Source organism: Lepidochelys olivacea, assembly GCF_965140295.1.
Source record: "Lepidochelys olivacea isolate rLepOli2 genome assembly, chromosome: 4".
NCBI classification, from domain to species: Eukaryota; Metazoa; Chordata; order Testudines; family Cheloniidae; genus Lepidochelys; species Lepidochelys olivacea.
Window position 1 is genome coordinate 97,974,359 of NC_140414.1, and position 11,164 is coordinate 97,985,522.

Below are 11,164 nucleotides of genomic sequence, written 5' to 3' on the forward strand. Positions count from 1 at the left end.
TAAGGAGTGTTGCGTGTGTAGTACTATAACATTGCAAATGCACCTATTGCTATTATCTGTGAACGATATCAGCTCCAGCCAGCATATGTTGTGAACTAATAAAGATGAATTAAGTTTCCATAAATGGACTTTTATTCCAAACTCACGCAAACAGACATTTATAACTGAACAAAACTTTATAAATACAGGGAAAAGAACCTTTGAAGGGGAAAGAACAGTCATTTCCATTTCACAACACATACATCAACCATCTCTCTCACAGGTCAGTGTATGGGTGGCTGTGATTGCCTGTACTCTCCCGCAGGGTGGAGCGGTAAGGGTAGCTGAAGCAGCCCAAGACACCATGTGGAATGTGGGGGTGCACAGGGATGTCCCAGAATGCAGTTCTCTATGGGCTGCAGAGGGAGGAGAGCATGGGTCTGTCGAACCTGAAGGTCAACAAGAGCCTCCAGCATGTTTGTTTGCTACTTGAGAAGTGCTAGCATCTCCTGCTGGATATCTCCCTCCCTTTCCTGTGCTTTTCTCTTCTTCGTACTATCCCTGTCCATTCATTCTGCTAGGGGATTTTACAAGCCTTGTGCTCGATATCTGAAGCACCAGAGGCTTGCAAGATCTCTTGGAACGTGACATCCTGTGTCCTCTTCTTTCTCCTCCTCATCTGGCTGAGCCACTCCACTACTGTGGATGGAAAGACTGCAAGGCCACATTTCCAGCTGCAAAAGATACAATGCACAGAGGTACTCCTGTGAGTGTATTCACAAGATAAATGCAAACTTGGTATACTGAACTCACTCCCCTTGATCCACACAAGTTACAAACACTACATTCTCACTTCTCTTTGGGATTCACAGAGCACGGCGGCAGTCCCAGCCATATTGAGTACAGCCCAGAGGGGAGGGAGCAATTTGGGACAATACAGGGTGGGGAGATGGGGGAAGGAAATATACAGGAATCAGTATATGTGGACAGGGAAAATGAACTGAATACTGACACCATTTTCCACAGGCAGTAGTGATTTTAGCGGATATCTCACTCCTGAGGGTAACGGAGGGTGAAAAGGAACAGCTCCTGCATGTGTCCGGCTGCAGACTGGGTCTGTATGCTGCTAGCCCTGTGTGCTGCAATGGTGCCTGCTGAAGTAATTGCAAAGTGGTGTGGGAAAGTGTCTTACAGCTGCCGAAGAAATAAGGCAGCCATCCCTAGAGGATTGAGGACTACCTTCAGGAAAGTTTCCTCAAGATCTCTTTGGAGGATTCACGGGACATCCTGGTACACAAAAACAAACTGTTCTGCAGGGCCCCTTCTGCCTTATTCTACATGAAAATGTGAAGCAAATAGTGACTCTGTCTCTATGGGTTATTTCACTACCTCTTCTAACATGATTAAAAAAAAAGAGTAAATGAACAGATGTGCCTCTGTAATATCAAAGCAAACTGCATACTTACCAGAGGTTCCTTCCCCTGCATCAAGTTCACCATATTGGACTGTAGGGACTGGCTCGACTGCTCTGGAGTCAAAAAAAAAAAGGCCGGGCTCGCTGCACCACTGGATCCCCCTGACACCTGTCCCCCATAATCCTACCCCTTCTCACCCAACACTTCCTCCTTGCTGTTCACTCCAAGGGCTGTGATTCCATCTCCCCCGAAGTATCCACAGGGCTCTTGGGGGTCGTAATGGGGTCTCCGAGGATGGCATGCAGCTCTTTGTAAAAATGGCATGTCTGCGGCTCCGCACCAAAGTGACGGTTAGCCTCTCTTGCCTTCTGTAACGCCTGCCGCAGCTCCTTAGATTTCACACAGCATTGCTGCAGGTGATGCAGGTCCCTTTTGTAGCCCTTCTCCCTCATACCTCAAGCAATCTGCTCATAGATACTGACGTTTCTATGGTTGGAGCAGAGCTGTGCCTGCACTGCCTCTTAGCCCTACAGACCCAAGAGATCCATTATTTCCTGTGTACACCAGGCAGCAGTGCATCAGCAGCATGGAGCCAGCATGGTCAGCTAGGTAGTTGTTAGGTGAGCACTCCACACCCAGGAAACAGAATTTCAAAAAACTGAGGGGCTTTAAAAGGAGACGAGCATGTACCTGTGTACCTAGCAGCCAGCCAGCGGAGTTCAAAATGGTGACCAGAGTGGTCATAGTCAGGCATTCTGGGACACCTCCTAAAGGCTACTAAAGTCAACGTACGTAATGCAGTGCCTATACTGACACTGCATCGTCCTAAGTCAGCATAGCACAGCATAGTTACATCGGCAGGAGCAACATTTTAGTGTAGATGCTTACAGTTAGGTTGATGTAAGCTGCCTTGCATCGACCTAACTCTGTAGTGTAGACCAGACCTAAAACACAGATGTATTGGCCACAGTGTACTATGAAACACTGGGACACAGCAAGAAAATCCAATTGCTGGATGTACCCAGTCCATTGTTCAGCAGTTAGATTATAATAATTTGACTTTGAAGCCAACATCTCCTGGGAAAGAGAAAAAGAGGAAGTAGGGAAGAGAGGAAATATGCTCAAAATTGTATTCCCTGAACCTAGTTTAAAAAGGGTATGACTACACAATGGAGAAACAGAATTATTTACAAAAATTCCAAACAACATTTCATGCCAGCCTAGCTACAAAGTCACTTGAAAAATATTACCTCTCCTCACTCAGGCAAACCACATTAACTGGAATCAGTTTTTAAAACAGTTAAGTTTCAGAATTGACAAGACCTAGGTCTGCTTACAGATTCATAACAAGAAAAGGAGTACTTGTGGCACCTTAGAGTCTAACAAATTTATTTGAGCATAAGCTTTCGTGAGCTACAGCTCACTTCATCGGATGCATTCAGTGGAAAATACAGTGGGGAGATTTATATACATAGAGAACATGAAACAATGGGTGTTACCATACACACTGTAAAGAGAGTGATCACTTAAGGTGACCTATTACTAGCAGGAGAGCAGGGGGGAGGGAGGGACACACCTTTTGTAGTGATAATCAAGGTGGGCCATTTCCAGCAGTTGACAAGAACGTTTGAGGAACAGTGGGGGGTGGAGGGAGGGAATAAACATGGGGAAATAGTTTTACTTTGTGTAATGACCCATCCACTCCCAGTCTCTATTCAAGCCTAAATTAATTGTATCCAGTTCACAAATTAATTCCAATTCAGCAGTCTCTCGTTGGAGTCTGTTTCTGAAGTTTTTTTGTTGAAGAATTGCAACTTTTAGGTCTGTAATTGAGTGACCAGAGAGATTCATAGCAGTGTCTCAGTTTACCTTGTAAAGAAACTTTAAAATGAAAACCCAGATCTGAAATGCACCAAGATTTTCAATCAAGACCTAAACCCCACAATTTCCAAAATGCATAGCTTTGAAACCCCTATATTCATAACTAAAGGCAGAAAACAAAAAGCTGAAGATTCGGGTTTCTTTTTTACCAAAATGCATAGCTTTGAAACCCCTATATTCATAACTAAAGGCAGAAAACAAAAAGCTGAAGATTCGGGTTTCTTTTTTATGAAGATTCCTACTGAACTTTGTTCTGGTACATTTTAAAGATATAGCCATAAATTTTAACATTAAAAAACAGAGAAAAGAAACAAAATTTGATTCAGGGAGGCGAGTCATTTGATGCACTAATTTACATCTGACTCAAAGCATAATATCTTATTTTTAAACTCAGCTATAGTGTGAAGTGTTGCTAATCAGTTTCATAGGTCACCTGCAACTCAGGATTCCAAGATTACTTATTTCAATCTGCATGTTGCATGTAAGGGCAAGGTTAAAAAAAAAAGTCACTTTTTTCTATGGAGAAAATCCTTATTCCACTAGGTATCTGACAAATGTTAACAGTAACAGCTGGCCTACCTACAGCATTGCACTGCTTTAAACATAAAATTAATGTTGACATCACACCTTAATTAAACCAATACAAAAGGCTGTATGGACAGTTATTTAGTTTAAACCAAACTTTTCAGTTTACCTTAAATTAATTAAGAACATGTTTGAGCTAACCCAAAATAATTCACTCTTAAATCAAAATAAGAGGGTCCCCACAGGGGTTCACTGGTTTAATTAAAATAGATTAACTAAACCAGTGCAAATGTATGTGTAGGCAGGGCCTAATACTGCATGAGTTTTTGTCTCTGCAAGATGCCATGACTTGCACACCCATTAAATATGAAAATGGTTGTATACATTCCTAACTGAGAGAATCTTAACAAAATGTAAAGAGTAGTGATGTGATGGGCCATGGTTCAGTAAAAATCAGTGCCAACAATGGGCACCTGGGGAAAAAAATAAGGTCTATTTCTACCACCTAATTTGGCTCAAACAATGTTCCAGTTGGTTGTGTGTGACATGTTATTTAGCTGAATATTCAGAGACTCCTTCCTAGACTGAAGAAGGATTAGCAGTTTTGACTCATTAATGATAAAGCAATATAGAATGCAAGTGGCAGATACCATCTCCACTGGAAAACTGGTCTTAAACAAGAGTGCATAATTTGAAAATTATCTTCCGATCTTACTATGTCACAAAATTCCCTTTCTTTATTTAGCATTTAAAATATAATTTCAGGTTCAAATTATAAAGAATGATATAGAAATGTAAACAGAAGAGTAAAATACATAAGCCTCCGCCCCTCAAAAAAATGTATAACCACAAAAAAAGATTTTTCACCCCACAAGATGCATTTTGTTTGCAGTTTTTGTTAGTTTTAGTTATCACTGTATAGGCCGACTGAACCAGTGGTAGTGTTGAGTGCTCAAGTATTTACAATGGGTATAGGAGTTGCATATTGTCATGGGTCCTCCAGTATTTCTTTCTTTCTTTCTCAAGCACAAAACTCACGCAAAATCACCAGCCTTATAGCCAACAGTAGCCCAGTGCTTTTAGAAAACCATAGGAGACATAGTATCTAAGGGAGTTTTCCCCTAAGACAGCGAAATAAGAATTCAAACAGGATCAAAGAGGAAGAACAAGAAAAAAAATTTTCTTTCAGTGTCCCAAAGCCACAGAGGGACAAAAAAGGGAGGGAAATAGAGAATTGGTACCTCTAGATGAAAACGTCAGAGTAGATCACACACAAGAACAAAACCACACTAAAGTGTTAGAATCACATACATCCAACACTCCCCAGTTTGAAAGAATGGAGACAGATCATGAGGAGAAAAAGCCACTCCACTTACCATTAATGAAACTCATTATGTGGCCTTATAATACAGAAGACAGAAGTGATTTCCAATTATACTCACTGAACTGGCAAGAAATCTTGAGATGACATGTTTGTTTTGGGGATGAGATGGGCAAGCATACCTCACATCTTTTAGGGAATGTTTCAAAGCAAGTAGTCATCCTCAAAGAAGGATTGAAAAAAAATTGAGAAGAGTTAGAAATTGGATTGACAGAGTTCATATCATAGGAGAGCAACAACGGAGGTTTAGCAAGATCAAATCTCTGAGGAAAGATTAAAAGAATGAGGATTGTTCCTGTCTCATCTTAGTCTTGTTCTAGACTCAATATATGGACAGCTATGCTATTAAGAGAACAGTTAATTCTTATCTCAATCATCCACATTAATCAACGAGAACAGAATAAACTAGAGACAAAAAAAGTGTTAATTTAGGAAAATATTTATATGTAAGTAGACATACAATGTTATAAATTGCCAAGGAATTAAACAATGGCCATCACTACAGATTTTCAAGACTGCAGAAGATATTAAACTATCAGAGATGCTTAAGAAATAATTAAGTCCTTCCTGATTAGGTGGAAGAGGGAAGAAAAATAAAAGGATTAAGTAGGTCTTGCAAAATTACCAAAAAAGCTTACCAGCCGAGGACATCTACTTACTCAAACCATAATACTAATGATAAAAAAAAAATTTTTTTAAATCTATACTGAAAATGACTTACTCAAACTTGAGGAGCAAAGTTTTGCAAAGCTTGATTAGTTGGCATAGAAATATCTTATACCCAAAAGATTTTATGAAAGTGGGTTAAAAAAAGAAGACAGTGACAGCTGGAAAACCATAAACAGTACTCTCAGTTTCCTACTGAGAAATTAAAAAAAGACATTAAGTGGGCATTAGATAACCTAAAACATCCCAAATGAGGGAGCAGAGGGAAGTGTCCATCAACTCCAGCTAACACATCTTCAGAATAAGGGTGTGAACCTTTATTTTTTTCTTAGTAATAACTTCTGAAAAGACTGAATTGAACATAAAACATATGCTGATGTGCCCATAACTGTATTGTAGAGAACGTGTTTGCAGGATAATTATCCCATTTGTTTACATTATGTTAAATATATGGCATTATTTATGTTAAAACAGGGTTAGTGTAACCTCAAACTCCAAGGTATAAACTCTGCACCGCAGGGCTCAAGAGAATTTTATTTACCAATGTACATTTCACTATGCCATTAGCTATGTAAATTTTGGGATGATACATTTCTACATTCCTTTGAAGCAACAAGTGCTAGTTACCAGCTCCCAGTAGCTATGGCAATACAAATTAATAATAATCAGGCTTGCTGGAGCAATGACCCAACCCTATATGTTTAAATATACACTATGTTCCTATGCCTGGCTCTTTTTCTCCAACCTCTAATTCTCAAAGGTAGAAGATGGGTTCAAGAAAACCCAAGATGTACACTATTTCTCTTCTAAAAGCTATTTTCAGACTTTTGGAGATGACCGAAAATAAGAAAGAACATATGAAGAAATAGCAATGTTCGAGATCAGTCTTTGCCATGAGATAAATAAGTGCTTATTCAGTGCTCTGCCTCTTCACGCATCAGAGTCAGGCAACAAATTCATGTTACTGAGTCTTGTGCTTGGGACTGTAGCCTCCTTCCCACCCTTTAGGGGTGGAACAAGTTCCTGAAGCACGTTCTTATCTGTGCTCAGCATCCCTGCCTCCCCCCACCTCAGCAGGCAACCTGTTCCTAAAACAAAGCCTTGCCCGTGCTCAGGACCCCTGCACCCTACCCCGGAGGGCATCGTACCCCAGAGACAAAGCCCAATCGGTGCTCCCACCCCCACCCCGCAAAGGGCAGCACGCTGCCCAGCCTTCCCTCCTGCTCCCCACCTCAAGAGAGCTATTCCTGGGACAGCTCTAGCCTCGTCTCCCAGACTCCTACGCCGGTGTGGGGAGCATGTCCCTGCCTGCGCTGCCCCCGCAAGGTGCCTAAGCCGACCCCCACTGCGGGGCACCCGGGCTGGCCACAGAGCATCAGGCTGTAACTTGCAGTTACCCAAGCAGGGGAGACTTGGGGCGCGGTGCACGCTGGGAGTTGTAGTCCTCCTCGGCGCTGACCCCAACCGCGCTTTGCAGCAGGATAGACTCCCGCTCCCACAATGCACCGGGCTCGTTCCCCTTCACAGCCCGTTTCTCCCGCACCGGACTGACACTGAACCCGTTAAATTACCCCCGGGTGGAACAAGCCGCAAGGCGGCGCCTCAGCGGAACACCCGCCCCTCAGCACGCCCGGCCCCAGAGAGGGACCCTGCGGGGCCGGGCCCGGACACGGGGCTCCGGGGCGAGGCTGGAGAAACTGCGTCACAGTCTCTGCCAGCGCCCGGTGTAGTGGCACAAACTGCTCCCTGGCAGAATTTCTGATGCCGCAGAGCCGGCACCGGGCTACCTGCCGCCCCCGGCATTTGCGGGAACCCCACTCACCTCCCCATCGGCCCAGCCGGCCCCGCCGCAGCTCTCAGGTGGGGGGCGCCCTCACGGGGCTCCCGTCGTCAGATGCCCCGCAAATGCCCCCCCAGCAGGCCCCACGCTGCCCCCGTCCCGCGGGCTTCCCCCCTCGGGCCCTGCACAGCGCCCCCAGGACGGGCTGCGAGAGGCCGCCCCCCCCCCGAGCCGCGCGACCCTCGGGCAGAGACTCCCTCAGCCTGCGCCCCGCAGTAGGATGCCCGGCCCGGCCGCTACTCACTGACAGCGGCGGCATCCGAGTGCATTTTCGTGCAGCGCACACACTGCCCGACCGGGCTCTCTCTGTCTCTCTCTCCCAATCACAGAGCCCAGGCACTGGGCCTCCTGCCCCGCCCATACACGCACGCCATTGGCTCGGGCTGGCGTGCGCAAACGCCTGCCTCACTGCGCAATTAGGCCACACACCTGTCATTCCCCCTCTGCCTGGCTCACACTACCCGTTACGCCTACTTCCACACTCCTATTGGTTATAGTTCTCAAGGAGTACCGCCTCCCCGCCATACTGATTGGCCTTTGCCTACGTCAATTATTTCTGGCTCGGAAAGCGCGTGCAAAGAACACTACTTTGTTTCTCCCGTGAATCTGATTGGTCTTGGAGGCTATGGACCACGCCCACAGGCTGTTGTGATTGGTTAAAGAGAGCAGAGTCCAGACCAGCGGCTCGCAGGGGGTGGGGTAGCGGCAGCGAAGCTGAGCGAGGTAGCGCAGGGGGTGTGGAGCGCGCCGAGTTCACGCCTAGGCTGGTCCAGCCGGGAGCTGCGCAGAGATGCCCTGCGAGAAGCTGTTGAGCGGTGACTTCCCTGCAGCCCGCGAGGGGAAGAACAGACTTCCACCACAGCTGCAGAGGTTGGGCTGGGGCAGCAGAACTAGCCAGGGTGACCACATGTTCCGTTTTGGCTGGGAGTCGGGGTAGTCTCTTTTTTAAGTCCTGTCCCAGCTGTTGCTACTTCTTTTTCAAAAGGAGGCATTTGTCCCGTTTTCTCTTGCTGACTTGATCAGCTGGCAAGAGCAAGCAGGACAAATGCCCACTTTTGTCAAAAAGGTGGGGTGCAGAGGAACATGTGGAGGGAAAAGTGAGCACAGATGCCAGCCCCCCTGCAGGGGGGAGGCAAGCAGGGAGGCAGCATTGCAGCATTTGGGGGGGGGGCATGGCAGAATTCCATCAAAGGGTGATAGGCTCCTGAGGGGGCCTGGTAAGGTTCCAGCAAAGGGCTACCGCCTTGTGGTGTGGGGGCTTTGGGAGAATGGCTGGGGCTGTCCCATTTTCTCCACTGAATGCATCCGATGAAGTGAGCTGTAGCTCACGAAAGCTTATGCTCAAATAAATTGGTTAGTCTCTAAGGTGCCACAAGTACTCCTTTTCTTTTTGCGGATACAGACTAACATGGCTGCTACTCTGAAACCTGTCTATGTGTAGACACTCCCTTAGTATAACATGAGAGCTTTTAGACAGGACCAATTCTAGGGGCAGTTGAGCAGGGTGGTTGCCCTGGGTGTTATCTCTAGGGGGTGCCATACTGCTATTCTGCTCAGGGTTTGTTTTTTTTTTGGTTGGCTTGGCTTCTCCACAGGAGGCCAAAAACTATTTGGGGCCATTCCTGCTTCAAGAACCTCATGTATTTAGGTTGAATAAAATTTTCCCTTATAAAATATTAGTGTAGCTTTTTGGTTGGTGGTGGTTTGTTTTGGTCTGGGTTTTTTTTTTGTTTTTGTTTTTTTGAGAAAAAATCTAACACAGTAGGCATTTGAAATGTGGCAGGGAAGAAAGTCCTTGGCACAGAGGAGTGCCATTCATTTGTCTCACAAAACATCATTCAGGTTGAGTTGACTAAAAAGCTGTTCAAAATCTCTATTTTCCTTTTCCTGTTGTGTTCTGTGGTAAAATTCTGGCAGCCTACCAAAATAACACCCCCACCTGCAGCTCCCAAATATGCTAATGAGTCAGGCATATTGCAAAGCAGTACTAAGTAGTGTACCGGGAACACCTGAAGACCAACAAAACAGCAATAGTTACTCCTCCTTTCCCCTAACTAAACTCCAATGCAGAGACCTAGTGTTCCATTCCCCTCAACCCTGGGGGAACACCTAGGGAAGGAGCTCCCCATTTCTGGGCATGGATGAGGGGAGAGAAAGACAGACAGCAGTCCAAATGCCTGCCACCCATCCTTCTAGACCAGTACATGGTGCCAGTGGCCCACATCCTCAGTGGCATAACAGCCTTCTGCTCCCAGCTAACATAGACCTGTAGCTCAAGTGGAAGAAGGCAACCACAATGCTGAAAGTTCTGGATTTAAGCCCGGTAGTGATATATAAGGGGAGTGGGGGGGAGATGTACCTACCATAGAAGTTGTTTTTACCACGGTGGGGAGTGGGGAATCTTAGGGAATTAAGAAAAAAACTATGTTAAAGAAAATTTAGTTTACAAAGTCAGACTCAAAAGGTAGAAAACACCAGATTTATGGTTGCCTATGCAACCTTAATTTTGCTCCCTTGTGCATATGCATTATGATACAACCTTTAATGACATGATCACATACTAGATTTCTCACAAGATCCTTGCCTCATTAGGTGCATAGGTTGGACTCACAAAAGGGTAGATAAGGTTGCACAGGCAACACAGATTAAGTTTAATTCCCTTTTAATGAAAGGGAAATTGAGGCACCGAGAGGCTGAGTAACTTCATCAACAGTCATACAAAGAAGGTAACAGAGCTCGGAATACAACTCATTGCTTGTGACTCCTAGTTTCTTGTACTAACCACAAGACAAACTTCATTTCAGAATATGGATTCCTAATGTTTGTTAGGCAATGTTATACACTAATTCTGAAATCAGAGCACAGTCCACATATCCATGGATAAAAGTCTTTGTACAAGCAAAAAGAAAAGGAGTACTAGTGGCACCTTAGAGACTAACCAATTTATTTGAGCATAAGCTTTTGTGAGCTACAGCTCTCAAGAAAGCTTAAGCTCAAATAAATTGGTTAGTCTCTAAGGTGCCACTCGTACTCCTTTTCTTTTTGCGAATACAGACTAACACAGCTCCTACTCTGAAACTTGTACAAGCAAGAATTTTCTGCCATATTGCCAAGTCTTGCAAAACTAGAATTTTTCTTCCCCTTCATCTTTAGTATTTTTCCTTTTTTCACTATTTTCCTTTCCTCTTACTAGTTGGCATTAATGCTACATCACCACCTTGACACAAAAACCAAATGATAAAGAAAAAGTAGCAGAAAAAACAGCAACCTCTTCGTTTTTATATCTTACTTAGATGTAAGCTGACTTCATTATAAAGAGGGGAGGGACAGAATCATAATACCCAGATCTGAATATCCTTGAACACTGGAGAAATTCAGATTGAAATGTTGCTGCTTAGACCTTTCTATAATTATAAAGCAAATAATATTGTAAATCAACAAAAAAAAACCACCTGAAATGTTCCAGACACTGTACCC

The 11,164-nt window shown here is 44.5% G+C and overlaps 1 protein-coding gene and 1 long non-coding RNA gene across 6 annotated transcripts in view; both read right to left on the reverse strand.

Annotated features, from left to right (window-relative positions):
• DCUN1D4 (defective in cullin neddylation 1 domain containing 4) overlaps positions 1-8,042 on the reverse strand; it is a 73,586-nt gene extending 65,544 nt beyond the window's left edge. For 2 of the 5 annotated variants that reach the window (XM_084626301.1, XM_084626296.1), the window contains exon 1: positions 7,932-8,034. Coding sequence is in view for 3 of the 5 variants with exons in the window: in XM_084626296.1 (XP_084482422.1) it covers positions 7,932-7,946 (15 nt within the window). In the remaining 2 variants the exon portion in view is untranslated. Of the gene's footprint in view, positions 1-7,931 lie in introns of all 5 variants that reach the window. The other 3 variants (XM_084626297.1, XM_084626298.1, XM_084626299.1) reach the window with 3 other exon arrangements.
• LOC311519624 lies at positions 115-7,284 on the reverse strand. The gene is made up of 2 exons (XR_014711328.1): positions 7,079-7,284; positions 115-713 (listed from the first exon to the last, which is right to left on the reverse strand). It is a non-coding gene; the product is annotated as an uncharacterized lncRNA (long non-coding RNA).
• Positions 8,043-11,164: the final 3,122 nt, after the last annotated feature.